The following is a 15880-nucleotide window of genomic DNA, read 5'->3' as shown; positions in this document are numbered from 1 at the left end:
AGAAGAATATGGAGCTGCGTCTGTCAATGAACTTCAGAGAAAAGGATTTTACGGTAAGTCAAAAATCCAGTTTTGCAGCAAGGAGCACATGGAAGGGTGGTGCATGTCCAACAGCAAGGGGGTTTCGTTTGCACACATTTGCAAATACAGTACATACGTAGGCTGCAGCTGCTAAGTCACGACACCCTTGTTTACTGTAGTTCTAACTCTGGAGCACACATATAAGATAAATTAAAGCGGTGTTCCAGCAGTGGGAAAAAAAATGAAGTTAGCAGCTACAAATACTGTAGCTGCTCACTTTAAATACATAGACACTTACCTGTCCAGGGAGCTGGCGATGTCAGCACCCCAGCCGATTTTCGGATCGGCTGCCGCCACCATTCACTCTACGGGAAACTAGCAATGAAGCCTTTCGACTTCAAAGCCGGTTCCCTACCGCGTATTCGCGAAGCACGCTGCGCATTCTCATTGGCTTAGTGGCGGGGAAGGAGAAAGGGGACGGAACTTCTGAGGGATGGCACCACAGTGCTGTCTCCCGCAATTGGGGAAGGGTACCTGTCAAAAAACTGGCAAATGAACTTCCACTTTTGGGAGGAACTCCGCTTTAAGGACAGGTATGCCTGGAGGGAGCCCACCCCTACTTAAAGGTATAGGAACGCACTGGACACCCAGCAAATAGCATAATGGCAGCGAAGGTATCCAGTGCGTCCCTGCGCCAATTCACCAACTGTGCAAACAAATGCCAATAAGCCTACGCTAGCAATAATCACTGTGGGGTGGATTCACTAAAACTTGAGTGCTAAATCTGGTGCAGCTTTTTTTTTGGCAAAGCTGATTTGAACAAGCTGGCGTTAGAAGCTGATTGGCTGCCATGCACAGCAGCACCAGATTTAGCACCCTCCAGTTTTAGTAAATTAACCCCAGTGTTCTCCCAGCAGGGATGGCTTCCCCCGTCCACCCCCACCTAAATTCATCCATGACATTCATGCAGATGCCAGCCCCGGGATTCACCCAGGATATATCTGGGACCGCGCACCCGCACAGATGTCACATTGGAGCACAGCATCGGACTGCCAGCACGGGGATACATTCAACACCTGTGCATACCTATGCCAGTAAAAGACGGCCCTGCACAGGGCTTGCAACTAATCGCCCCGTGTGAACAGGACCTTAACGCCCTCCAAGACTTCACAGACTGCTCTGTGTCTGATCCTGGTGAATGTTGGCTACATCTCACCCATCGCTTAAAAAATCTAGCTGAGTGTGATCACCTTTAGTATGGTAGACAGTAGTGATGCACCAAAATTTCAACTGCCGAAAAAAGTGTTTTCAGCGTTGTACTGAAAGCAAAAAAAGCTGCCGAAAACGCCCGCGATTTTACCATGCTTATGGTGTGTTTTTGATAGGTTACGCATCTCAAAAATGCATCAAAAACGCAACACGGGTGTAATTTTTATACAGTCTTGCTGTGTTTTCAATGGGGAGGTGTTGACCAAATATGCTTTAAAGGGCGCCTATAATGGCCAACAATAAATTCATATTCATTTAAATTCATGATATTAAAAAGTCAAATATTTAGGGAAAAAAAAATATTTATTTTTTAAAAACCATTAATTTCGGGTTCGGCCAAGCGCATCCTGAATTTTCGGTTTCGGCACAGGAATTTTTATTGGTGCACTCTAGAAGTTAGTGGGCACAAAATGGCGGAACTATTGTCCATGAGAATGCAGCTTGTCACTCCTAATAATTTCATGGCTCCTTTCTGGAAGGTGGCAGCCTGCACATTGGCCCCTACTGTGTGTAAAAGAAAATGTTAAATTCCCTTTCTCACATTACTTCCAGGAAATGACAACACTGCAATAAAGAAAATCTAACACAAAGCAAATGTCACTGTCTGCACTTCATACAAATCATCCAGCCATTTAGGAGGAAATATGCAACTTTTACTTTTCTAGAAGTTCCTGAGAAAATTTTTTGTGACACTCCTAAAAATCAAAGGCTGAGAGACATTCATTGTGGCGCATGCAGTAATCTGACAGTTTAATAAGCTGAAAAACCTGTATGGGCGGACATCAGTCTTTCCCTTTTCTATGGAATTAAGGCCAAAAATGTTAAAAATGGACCTCTGGCGTTCCCTCCAGTCTTGCACAGTTGTACCGCCTCTTCTCCCGGACTGAAATGGCTTCCTCTGATATCACTGCACACTGTGAGCTTCTCACAATGTGCATTAGAAGCTGCAGCAAGTCAGATAGAGCCCATCCCATTGGCTGGAGGATATAGTTACATAGTTAGGTTGAAAAAAGACACAAGTCCATCTGGCTCAACCAATAAAAAACAGTAAAGAAAACCCAACCATACAATCCCATATGCACAATCCTATAACCGCAGTTGATCCAGAGGAAGGCGAAAACCCCAGCAAAGCATGATCCAATTTGCTACAGCAGGGGAAAAAATTCCTTCCTGATCCCCCGAGAGGCAATCAGATATTCCCTTGTTGACATGTCGAATCTGCCCGATGTGAATGGGGGCTTAATGTTCCATGAACGACCCCCCCCCCCCCCCTCGAAACAGATTGCAAAATGCAGTGAGCTTGACAGAATCGCATTGCATGGGTGTTCACACCCATGCAATGCGATTTTGATGCGGGGAAAATAGGGTCCACATTTGCACCAAAATGTTGTAGGACCCTTTTTTCCCCCTGCACCTAAATCTTATTGCATGGGTGTGAACACCCATGCAATGAAATTCTGGCAAGCATTGCATTGTGGGAGAATGCTAAAAAAAAAACGCCAATGCTAAAAAGTAAAAAAAAAAAATGCTGAAAAACTCACTACAAAGAGCTACTGGTGTTTTTATAACGTCCAGTATGCATGAGACCATAGCGTTGATGTGTTGGGTTTTCCACTCGTGGCATCAAACTCTCCTATGTAATAAGATGCCCATTCTGGCTGCTTCTAAACGTTTCCTCATTTGCTGTTTGCTGAATGATCATTCTTCATCTTCCCTTAGCTGACAACAGCCACATTCATCACATTCCGTGCCACTGCAGACCCCAGACACAGAGCGGAAGGAACTGGCTGTGCTGGCCCTCGCTGACACATACTGCCCCCTAATGCAATATTCATAGAAGGCGACTGAAAAACCAGTGACGGCAGTTTATCATTGGTGCTAGGTGATATTCACGTCCCTGGCGGTATTCCTGAGTGTGGCTCGGGGTTAACTATCAGTACCAAAAGCGGTAACCCCGAACCACACTCGGGATTACCCCAGAACATTACTCACCTTCCCTGCGCTCCTCCGCTGTCCTCCCCGTCCTCACACTCTCTCCCCGCTTTGTGCTCGGCCGATGCCGGCACCTGTCTTCCGAATCCCTTCCCTGCGAGCGTTGTGACGCAGGGGAGGTGGAACCGGCAGCAAATTCAAAAATGTAAATCCACCAAATGAGATGATAGAAAGCTGTGATCCTAAAGGATTACACTGTATCATCCCATTTCACCACAGGACTTCACCTGCTGACTTCCGTGCCCTGCCTGTGCTTTTCCAGTTCTTTGTGCCTGGAAAATAGAGAATGACCATGGCGTCCAAAAAGGGTTCTTTTTGCGCAAAAGTGCTTTTAGACGAACTGGAAAACAGCAAAAGCAAAACAGAGTTACTTGAAGAACTGAGCGATAGCGATTCATGGGAAAATTCGTCATCAGGTATGGAAAGTGATGACAGCGACGATTCTGATGTCTCTTTCTGGCACATAGATGTGGAATTTGGGAAGTTTATCAAATGATTCTTCAGAATTTCTAACGGAGCGATGTGCCAGAAACATCAGAATCGTCGCTGTCCTCACTTTCTGTACCTGATGACGAATTTTCCCACCAATCGCTGTCGCTCAGTTCTTCAGTAACTCCGTTTCGCTGTCGCTGTTTTCCAGTTCGTCTAAAAGCGCTTTTGCGCAAAAAGAACGCTTTTTGGACGCCATGGTCGTTTTCTATTTTCCAGGCACAAAGAACTGGAAAAGCACAGGCAGGGCACTGGAAAAGTCACCAGGTGAAATCCTGTGGTGAAATGGGATGATACAGTGTAATCCGTTAGGATCACAGCTTTCTATCATCTCATTTGGTGGATTTACATTTTTGAATTTGCCGCCGGTTCCACCCCCCTGCGTCGCAACGCTTGCAGGGAAGGGAACCGGAAGGTAAGTGCTGGCATCTGCCGAGCACAAAGCGGAAGGACGGCGGAGGGAGGACGGCGGGGATCGCAGGGGAAGGTGAGTTTTAAAATATAAAACCGATTTCCATGCAAAACAATGTACCGCTTGTACCACAGAAATCCTGACATAATCAGACCGCCAGGGAGTTTAATGGATCAGTCCACCTAAAATTGATATTTCTGTTTTGGTAGATGCTCAATTTAAACTACTGGTGGTGACCGCATTTGTTCTTTAACTAGCAATGTGGCAAGTAATGGCGCCCTAGATGTAACTTTAGAAAGTGAATAGCTGCCCCTTTGTCCCGGCTCACATATGCGCGATGTCAGACATTGCATGTGATTCGGAGCGCACTGCTCTTCAAATCACATGCGATGTCTGTGCAATGCGAATTCAGCCATTCAGATTGTAAACCACGTGCACATAATCACGTACATCCGGCAAGCGGTTAAGTAAGACCATTTCCTCCCCGGAGTGTAGCCCACCTACAGTAAAATAAAACATCTCAGGTAGGTTCTTGCCTAATTCCCATGCACAGCATCAGGGCTGCTGTAAGAAACCACGAGCCCCATACAGCCAACCTGACAGGGCCCCCACCCAAATTTACACAGTTTACTATGCTTCAGTTATGAATGAACACAGTGAGTGATTGGTACTGATCACTCATTGTGTTCATTTAGGAAATGTAGGGGCTGGTAAATATGAATTTATTGGACCCTTCCCCCACTCTCCATCCTGAAGGATCCTTTTTTGTGCTTTCACCTTTTGGCGGTAAGGAGAGGAGAGAAGCTGGCAGCACTGCAGAGGTGGGGTGGGGGGGTGGGGTGGGGGGGCACACAGGAAGGCCTTGGCAGCAGATGGAAACCTATGATGCACAGTGAGGGTGATCGGTGTGGCCAGGGAGCAAAAACTGGAACCAATCCCCTGATGCAGCCAGGTTTCTATGCCCGCATCCGATTCACCTTGCTGCCCAGACCCGTACAGAAGGACCAGTGATACCCCTTATCCAGGGCCCTGCACATCCTGACCCCCATTCCTTTCTATAGGTGAGCTGTGCTCCACTGGAGGCTCTTAAAAAACAAAAAGGACTGCCCACAATGACAGTGACACCTTGGCCATTGATTTCCTGAAGGACCTGTCCTTACGGTATTATTGCTTTTTAAGTTAGCAGTGTTAATTTTTAAAAGCCATGTTTAGGATTAAAGCTTTTGGAGAACTCTTAAGGCTGGAAGAAGAATTCCCCGGAGGCTAGTCTTGAAAGGACAATGGGTTTGTATTTGGTCTTGTTGGGTTTTGACTTTCTCAGAGACGTTTGATCAGGTAAGGTCACAGCTCTAACATCACCAGGCTTTCTCTTCTGGCACGTTTGAGGGCCCCGTGCCCGGCTGCTGTGTTCTATGTTTGGTCATGTCTTGATCTGGCTACTGCACGTCTTGCCCACACAGTTGTGTCTGTCACGCAGGGAGAAATGGCATTTAACCGCACACAGGCTGGCGGCACCGCTTCTGGATGACAATGCGGAATTCCTGCAGTTTCCACTTCTCATATTGATGTCTCTTTTCTAGGTTCCGTCCATGCAACATCCATTGCAGCATCACGTGTTGAACAGGCGTTGTCTGAGGTAGCCTCTTCTCTGCAGAGCAGCGCTCCAAAGCAAGGCCCGCTGCATCCCTGGATGACACTGGCTCAAATCTGGCTTCATGCAGGTAAGTGGGCCTGATTGACAGTTATGACTATTATGGACAATGGGGGACTATTCCTCCTGCCGACACCTATGAAGGGGCACTATTCCTCCTGCCGACACAGTGAGGAGGCACTAATCCTCCCGCTGACACCAGAAATTAGACACTAATCGTCCCGCTGACAATTGGGCACTATTCCTCCCGCTGACACCAATGATGGGACACTATTCCCCTGGCTGACACCAATGATGGGGCACTATTCCCCTGGCTGACACCAATGATGGGGCACTCTTCCTCCCGCTGGCACTGACAATGAGGAATTATTCCTTCTGCTGACACTGACAATGGGGCACTGTTACTCCCGCTGACACCAATGGTGGGGCACTATTCCTCCCACTGACACCAATGATGGGGCACTATTCCTCCCACTGACACCAATGATGGGACACTATTCCCCTGGCTGACACCAATGATGGGGCACTCTTCCTCCCGCTGGCACTGACAATGAGGAATTATTCCTTCTGCTGACACTGACAATGGGGCACTGTTACTCCCGCTGACACCAATGGTGGGGCACTATTCCTTCCACTGACACCAGTGATGAGGTACTATTCCTCCCACTGACACCAATGATGGGGCACTATTCCTTCCACTGACACCAGTGATGGGTTACTATTCCTCCCACTGATACCAATGATTGGGCACTATTCCTCCTGCTGACACCAATGATAGGGTACTATTCCTCCCAATAACACCAGTAATGGGGCACTATTCCTCCCACTAACACCAGTAATGGGAAATGCAGCAGCTACTGGACCACCACGAGACCCAAAACAGGGGCTGCGGACATGGTACAGGAGATGCAGGGCTGTGGGCATGGTGCAGGAGATGGTGCTGGAGATGGTTCAGGCATGGCACAGGAGATGGTTCAGGCATGGCACAGGAGATGGTTCAGGCATGGCACAGGAGATGGTTCAGGCATGGCACAGGAGATGGTTCAGGCATGGCACAGGAGATGGTTCAGGCATGGCACAGGAGATGGTTCAGGCAAGGCACAGGAGATGGTACAGGCATGGCACAGATGGTACAGGCATGACACAGATATGGCACAGATGGTACAGGAGATGCAGGGGCTGCGGAGTCTCACTTACCTTTCCGCCTTACATTTAAAAATGGAACCGCCCGGCACCAACACGTCACTACGCATGCGCTGTCTGCCAGGGAATAGCTGAACATGTACGGGCTTTCCCGAACATCAGCGGCGCATGCACACTGACCGGGGAAAAGGCAAGTAAGACTGTGACTCGAGTATAAGCCGAGGGGGGCTTTTTCAGCATGAAAAAACATGCTGAAAAACTCGGCTTATACTCGAGTATATATGGTAATAGTTTTTTTTTTTTTTTTATTCCAGTACTTTTTCGCTTGTATAATTAAAAAATAAAAAAACCCAGTGGTGATCAAATACCTCCAAAAAGTTTTATTTACATGAAAAAATGTATATAAATTTTATTTGGTTACAGCTTTGCATGATTGAGCAATTGCCAGTTAAATGTAGTGCAGTGCCGAATAGCAACAAATGCTCTGGTCATGAAGGGGGTAAAACCTTCTGGATGTCAAGGAGTTAATACAATCTGTCAAAAAAAAAAAAAAGAATGCTTTTTGTAACTTTCTTTTCTTGTGATAAATCATGAGCTTGGAATTTATTAAAATAGAGTAAGAAAATTATAAATAAAATAAAATTGAAGCCATAGGTAGGTTACAGTGATTGAACCAAAGCATAGTGATTCTGCCATGTTTAGCCTTGGCATCTACACTTCTGGTCATGAAAGTGTTAAAGATACACTGCCCCCTCCAAGCTTCCCATAGCAATCTGAGTTCTGCCTTCTGGGTGCGTCCAGGTGCAAAAGCTCCTGACCCAGCGTGTGAAATGAGAACTCAGACTAATTATGTCATTCAGCGGCTCTGATGACATCAAGGGCTGCCCCCTGGGCGCAGTGTGCGGGGAGATGGATCCCTTTTGCTGCGTCCGGACCCGTCTCCTCCAGTTTCCATAGATAGAATATCACCGTACGGCTGACCCTGTTCCAGTGACACAGACCTGTACGGAAACAATGAGCGGAGAGGGCCCAGGGTAGCTGAAATTTCACCCTGCCAACTCTTTAGCGCGCTGCGACCTTCCGACCTGCGTTCCTCCTGATGGAGTGATGGAATTACACCGAGATCGCATCGCTGCCAGTCTCAGGGACGGTGTCACACAAATCATAAGAAGTCATCATCATGTCTGCCTGTGTCATGTCACTTGCAGGCCATTGCAGCCAATTAGATGACATCATTCGGGGAACGGTTACTGCAGCTGTGATAAAGTCAGGACTTCCTACTGTGATACAGGAATACGCGTGATCTGCTTAGGAGTCCTGAATGGACACTGCTTTTATACTGCTTTGTGTGCTTTATGGATATAAAGTCATTTTTGACATTAGTAAAAAGAGTCTGGATAAAAAAAAAGATTGGACACTTCAAAATAGCAATCTGCTTTATTTAGAAAAAAACCCTTTTGTGTGCTTCTCTGAAACTAGTTTCACTAAGCCCACTTTAATGTCATTCCCCTGTCCACAGTAAACCCGGGGGGGGGGGGGGTCACTAGAGGAAATTGCCTCTCTCTGCAGATCCATGATCCAGTAGGTTGAATGTTGACTACCAACACTACCAGGTGGTGGGTTCACAGAGATCCAAAATTCCCTGTGTGAGGGTGGTGTTTGTGTTTTTCTATATTATCAGTTCTATTTAATTTTTATTTTCCTTATTCAGACTTTTCCCTTCCCACGTCCTTCTGGCTCCATTCACTTTCTTTTTTTTTTTGGCCCCTATTCCTCTCACTGACACCAATGATGGGGCACTATGCCTCCCACTGACACCAATGATGGGGCACTATGCCTCCCACTGACACCAATGATGGGGCACTATTCCTCCCACTGACCCCAATGATGGGGCACTATGCCTCCCACTGACACCAATGATGGGGCTCTATTCCTCCCACTGACACCAATGATGGGGCTCTATTCCTCCCACTGACACCAATGATGGGGCACTATTCATCCCACTGACACCAATGATGGGGCACTATTCCTCCCACTGACACCAATGATGGGGCTCTATTCCTCCCACTGACACCAATGATGGGACTCTATTCCTCCCACTGACACCAATGATGGGGCACTATTCATCCCACTGACACCAATGATGGGGCACTATTCCTCCCACTGACACCAATGATGGGGCTCTATTCCTCCCACTGACACCAATGATGGGGCACTATTCCTCCCACTGACACCAATGATGGGGCACTATTCCTCCCACTGACACCAATGATGGGGCTCTATTCCTCCCACTGACACCAATGATGGGGCACTATTCCTCCCACTGACACCAATGATGGGACTCTATTCCTCCCACTGACACCAATGATGGGACTCTATTCCTCCCACTGACACCAATGATGGGGCTCTATTCCTCCCACTGAAACCAATGATGGGGCACTATTCTTCCTACTGACACCAAGGATGGGGCACTATGCCTTCCACTGACACCAACGATGGGGCACTATGCCTTCCACTGACACCAATGATGGGGCACTATGCCTTCCACTGCCACCAGCGATGGGGCACTATGCCTTCCACTGCCACCAGCGATGGGGCACTATGCCTTCCACTGCCACCAGCGATGGGGCACTATGCCTTCCACTGCCACCAGCGATGGGGCACTATGCCTTCCACTGCCACCAGCGATGGGGCACTATGCCTTCCGCTGCCACCAGCGATGGGGCACTATGCCTTCCGCTGCCACCAACGATGGGGCACTATGCCTTTCGCTGCCACCAACGATGGGGCACTATGCCTTCCACTGCCACCAACGAGGGGGCACTATGCCTTCCGCTGACAGCTATAATTTTTTATATATATACTTAATGGATTTGATTGTCCTTCACAGACATTTTAGATATTTATATTTCACTGGCACCTTTTGAGGACATACATTTTTTTGATTGCACAGTACACATTACACTTGGCACTTTTGTGTGGGATTTTTTTAGACATGATGATTATGTTCATTTTATGAGGCTCTTTTATGTTTGACTGCTTAAAGCAGAAGTACGGCCAAAGCTCTTTTGGCTTTACTTCCCATGTGGGTCACAGGAGTGCACTTAGTTCTGCACTCTGACCCAGATTGAGCTGACAACGGGCTAAAGCCCGCTTTCTGCTGATGTCACAAAGCTGGTTCAGGCTCTGGGGATCCTGACCATGATGTCAGCATCCACCCAGATTTCTTATCGGGAGCTGGCTTAGCCTCTCAGCACACTGCTGAGAGCCTAAGCCAGCCAATCCCACCCCCTCCTCAGCCCAGCATTCCAGCGAGTGCTGGAGGGGCAGAACAGAGAGCTGGTGAGTGACAGTCACCACTCTCTACTCATCGAAGACCGAGAAGCAAGTGGTTAGGGGTCATTTGATCGCTCGGTTCTTAGACCTGGCAGGGGACAGCTGCAGCATCAGATCAATGGGTGAGTACGTATTTTTTTGGGGGGGGGGTTTGTATCCCAAACTTCTCTTTTTACCACCAGATTTAGAAAAAATGATGAACACGGAATAATTTAAGAAATTTGAGTGATATTAATTGTGAGGAATGTATCGTTTAAGAAGTTGAAGGTTGGAAAGACTGGGTTGGTCCTGAATTTTGGGCAGGGTGTCCAGAGCTGGCAGGACCTGTTGATGGGTGGCACATCCCCCGAAGGGCAGCTAAAAATTGCTTTGAAGTGGGTGGTTAATTTCTGCTTGTTACTCACTTGTGATTACAGCTTTCATGTTGGCACCTTCCGCAGTCAAAACTGCGAGCTATTCATAGCGCCTCCACTATCCACGCTCTGCCACTTCCAGCGCAGCATGTAACCCCTTCAGGGGTAATTCAGGAACAGACTGGGAGGTGAAGATATATATATACTGTATGTATTATTTGTCTGTTACTGAGTCACACCAAACATCGGTGACCCCTGTATATACAGGACTTGGGCTCGATCTTGGCCAAACCTTGTTGCTACTGCAGAGCACTTGTCTGTGCTGTCTGGCAGGGCGTCCTGGATCACAAGACTTACTGCACAGAATTATAGATCCCTTTAATGTAAAACCTCTATGTATTCATCCATTCAGTCTTCCTGTAATGTGATGGGAAGTATCTGCAATGTGGATAAAGATAGCAATATAAACAGCTCTTTGGCAAAGCAGGGAAAGGTTAGAACACGTGTCAAACACAAGGTCCGCAGGCCGTACCTTTCCCGCCTAGCCATATCATGTGGCCCCCGTACCTCTACTGCACCTGAGGCACCCCCTTCCTCTGCCCCCTCCTTGTCCTAGCAGAAAGAGGAGGGCAGAACTCCTACAACAGAGCCTGTGCCTCTCTCCGCAGCCGTCTCTGCTTCCCCTGTTCTCAGCATTCAGGAGACTCCAGCCCGCCTCTGTTCCTCCTCCAGACCCTGCACTTTCTGCTTTGCATCTCCCACCCCAGCTTCTTCCCTGCAGCAGCATTGGCAGGCAAAGGTGGTGCACTGTGATGTAAGGAAGGGTGGGGGACTCTTGACATCTGGTGTAAGGGGGAGTGGGGTGCTCTGGACATCTGGTCTTACACATACAATTGGCCCTTTGAGAGCAACCAAAATGCTGATGCAGCCCACATTGAAATTTCATTTGACACCCCTTAGTTAGAATCTCTGTAAGCTGTTTGGCATGACAAATACTCCTTCCTTTGAGCAGAGGATGGATCCAATGAAGCCGCACATCAGTGCAAACCCACTGGTATTGGAATGAATGGCAGTCTCAGCCTGGGCTCCGGCCAGGCCACACCCCCATTGTGGTTCACTCCTCCCATTGGAGCTTAATCATGGGGATCCCCATGATTAAAGAGTTACCCCAATACTTCAAATTCCTGACATGTGCCTGCTGCACCATGTACTTGTATGAGAAAGTCTCCTCTTCTCTTTGTATTGCTTCCTTTGTGTGAAATCCCTGAAGTTCCTGCCAGTCCCCTTGCTTTCCTATGAAAAGCTGACCAAATTAAAGAGGTTGTAAACCCACTTGTATAACTTTTACCTAAAGGTAAGCCTATATTAAGGCTTACCTATAGGTGCTATAAATATCTCCCAAACTTGCACCGTTTAGGAGATATTTACAGTGCAAACTGCCGATGACGTCATCGGCGCAGGCGCTCTGAGGGAACGGCCGCCCGTGCCGTTCCTTCAGAGCTCAGTGCCGTGAACGGCGGCTCCCGCGCGCAGGCGCGGGGGTGATGTAATCGCGCCTCCGGCCAATCAGATGGCCGGAGGACGCGAACCCGGAAGCAGGACGGCCGGACATGTCGCCGTCCTGTCGCTGAGGTGGCGGCACGGCGGGGGCTTCGTTTTAAGGTAAGTGCTACATAATGAGCTAGTATGCGATGCATACTAGCTCATTGTGCCTTTCTCTTTACAGGGCTTTTTTTTTCTCGTTTTTTTTTTTTTTTCCACTTTACTTCCTCTTTAAGCAGGAGAGCACAGTGTGGTCAGTTCTCTAGTTGCGCTGGGAAATCAGCCTGCTCTCTTCCAATGATCATACTTGTCCTGGCACGCCCCCACTGCACAGGTATTCACTGGGAAGCTCAGTGTGCTGCTGCTTCTCCTCCCCCAGCTCTTATGCAGCTGAGAACAGAGGGAATGGGATCACTTTTAAAAAAAGGGAAAAAAGGTCTTTATAATGGTTTGTTATATCTATAGACAAATGTTTTGCCTTTCATTTATATTTTAAACTGAATGAGTTGTTTTACAAGGTGATTGTTTACAATCACTTTAAGCTGTGAGGGGCGGAGTAAAATGCACTGGAGGCACGGCCTGGCGGGAGCCCAGGCTGAGACTGCCATTCATTCCAATACCAGTGGGTTTGCATTGATGTGCATCTTAATGGGATCCGTCCTTTGCTCAACAGACGCTCAGATGTGAACAGGGGTCATTGAAATGAATGGGATTTTGCTTGTTGGGCGTTTTGAGACTTCAGAAATGAGTGTTTTTTACGAGCTATAATACGCTCAGGTGTGAACAGGGCCTGAGTGATCTGCTGTACTCTCTAGCAACCAATGAGTGAGCAGTAATGATGTGCTGTAACCTGTAGCAACCAATCAGTGAACAATAGTGATCTGCTGTAACCTCTAGCAAGCAGAAATAATGTGTTGTAACCTCTAGCAGCCAGTCAGTGAGCGGTAATGATAGGCTGTGACCTCTGGCACAAAAAAAGAGACTTTACAGTCACTTTAAAGCGGAGTTCCACCTTAAAAAAATTTTAGCTAAAAAAACCCCCGGGACAGTCAGGGCTAGTGCATTTAAGCAATGATATCCTCTGAACTATCCCCTGTTTCACTTACCTGTAAGAAGAAATACTTACCTTGAAAATGTCTTGTCCAGCGCTGCCATCTCAGGTGTGGGCAGCTGATGCCGTAGCGTCCTCTTCGGTGACGTCGGAGTCCCAGAATGCCCTGCTCGTCACTTCCGGGGCAGGCGCGTCATCCCTGAACAGCTTCTGGGCATGCCCAGAAGATGTTCAGCAGGGAATGACGCCCCTGCACAGGAAGTGATGAGCGGGGCCAGTGCAGGCGCATTGATTCCTGGGAGCGATGACACTCATCTCCCAGGAGTCGATGCAAGGAGGAAGTGACGCCGCGGGCCGCGGCTACAGAGGGAGGAAGAGGAAGGAAGGTAAGTATATTTACATTGTAAACAAGGTAAGTGAAACAAAAAAAAATGTAGTTATCAAATTCTTTTTCAGGTTTTTTTAAGCTAGCGGACGGTGCAAGGTTTATTTCTCTTACGTCCTCTGACAGTCGCCGCCTCTTCATATTTGTCACTAATGGGGTTATTGACCTTTGCTCCGTAGGAGTAGCTAGGCAACAGAATATATTAATATCAAAGCTTTTAGCATATCCCACCCCCAGGGGGTGGTCCCCTCAGTCCATACCTCCCTGCTTCCTGCATTTCCAACTCAGTTCAGGCATCGGCAGATGCTTACTTTGGCCGCAAAGTTCTTAGTGCGGCAGTGCCTTAGGGTCCCTTGTTTGGACCCTTGGCTGTTGGGGTGTTTTTACCCCTAGGTTACTTGTTTTTTCCTGGGTTGTTGCTCCTGTTGAGCACGTTTTTCCTGTTGCCCAGTTGGTTCTCTTACTTTGGTAAGGTTCCTTTCTCTGATGTGGGTACTGCGTTGCTTTAGGCGCGGCTGCTTTTTTCCCACCCCTCATGTCTACACTGCTATGGGACGTCCCCATTAGTGACGAATATGAAGAGGCGGCGACTGTCGGAGGACGTAAGAGAAAACTGAATTTTTGTAAAATCTTACCTGTAAAATTCCTTTCTCTGAGTCCTCCGACAGTCGCCGCCCCCGCCCCTCTTTTGGGGTTTGTTTATATACTCTACTGCTATGCTACTGAAACTGAGTTGGAAATGCAGGAAGCAGGGAGGTATGGACTGAGGGGACCACCCCCTGGGGGTGGGATATGCTAAAAGCTTTGATATTCTTATATATTCTGTTGCCTAGCTACTCCTACGGAGAAAAGGTCAATAACCCCATTAGTGACGAATATGAAGAGGCGGCGACTGTCGGAGGACTCAGAGAAAGGAATTTTACAGGTAAGATTTTACAAAAATTCAGTTTTTTAGGGTGGAACTCCGCTTTAAGCTCCAATGGGCGGAGTAAAACATGCACGGGGCGCGGCCTGGCAGGAGCCCACGCTAAGACTGTCTTCATTCCAATACCAGTGGGTAGAGCTGCACGATTCTGGCCAAAATGAGAATCACGATTTTTTAGCTTGGAATAAAGATCACGATTCTCTCACGATTCTCTGTGTAACAAAAAAAAATTGGGATAACTTTACTGTTACGTTTTTTTTTTTTATTCATTAAAGTCTATTAATTGCGTTTGAAAGACTGCTGCGCAAATACAGTGTGACATAAAATATTACAACAATCGCCATTTTATTCTGTAGGGTCTCTGCTAAAAAAATATATAAAATGTTTGGGGGTTCTAAGTACTTTTCTAGCAAAAAAAAACTGATTTTAACTTGCAAGCAACAAATGTCAGAAAAAGATCCAGTCTTTAAGAGGTTAAACACAGCTGTTCTCTCTGCTATGCAAAGAATCGAGCATATCTCAGGGTTAGATCGTCAGGGGGGGTGAATCGAGATCGCGATTTTCATACGATTAATCGTGCAGCTCTACCAGTGGGTTTGCATTAATGTGTGGCTTTATAGAATCCCTCCTTTGCTCAACAGTTGGTTGGACCCGAGACAATAAAAATGACATAAATCTTTCCCGTAGTTAGTAAACGCAATAACTTTTGAGCAAAAAAAAACAAATTTTTTTTTACCAAAAATATGTAGCAGAAAACAAATTGGCCTAAAATGTTAGAAAATTTTGGTTTTTACATTTTTGTTTGAGAATTTCATATAAAAAAATGTGAAAAATATTGTTATTTTTTTCAAAATTGACGCTCTTTTTTTGTTTATAGCGCAAAAAGTAAAAATCGCAAATACCACCAAAAGAAAGCTCTGTTTGTGGGGAAAAAAGGACGTCAAATTCGTTTCGGTACAGCGTCGCACGACCGCGCAATTGTCCGTTACAGTCACGCAGTGCTGAATCGCAAAATAGGGCCTGGTCTTTGAGCAGCCAAATCCTCCGGGGCTTAAGTGGTTAAGCTCTGCGGGTGCAGAACACAGCGAAGGGGCATGTGCATTAGCGGTACTTAAAATGTACATACAACAGACATTCTATTAAATACATAACTATATTAAATGGAGGTTATTTGTTATCTGATTGTTAAGCTCAGCGGTGAAGCTAGCAGTAGCTTTTTTTTTCCCCTGCAGGTGATGAGCCCGCTGGCACCCTGATTGCAGCCGGCGTGGTGTAGATAACAAGTTAAGATCAGTCACTCTGAATGTGAAC

At 47.1% G+C, this 15880-nt stretch overlaps 1 protein-coding gene across 6 annotated transcripts in view; it reads left to right on the top strand.

Moving 5' to 3' along the window:
* Positions 1-15880, top strand: part of TTC7B (tetratricopeptide repeat domain 7B) — a gene marked incomplete at its 3' end in the record, with an annotated part of 261869 nt that overhangs the window by 221837 nt on the left and 24152 nt on the right. For all 6 annotated transcript variants that reach the window (XM_082242786.1, XM_082242790.1, XM_082242787.1 and 3 more), the window contains one exon: positions 5764-5904. In XM_082242786.1, the coding sequence (XP_082098912.1) occupies positions 5764-5904 (141 nt within the window). The remainder of the gene's footprint in view (positions 1-5763; positions 5905-15880) is intronic.

Source organism: Pelophylax lessonae (genome assembly GCF_965119305.1).
Source record: "Pelophylax lessonae genome assembly, chromosome: 13".
NCBI lineage: Eukaryota > Metazoa > Chordata > Amphibia > Anura > Ranidae > Pelophylax > Pelophylax lessonae.
The sequence above is the reverse complement of the archived record's forward strand: the minus strand, read 5'-3'. Positions and strand labels throughout refer to the sequence as shown.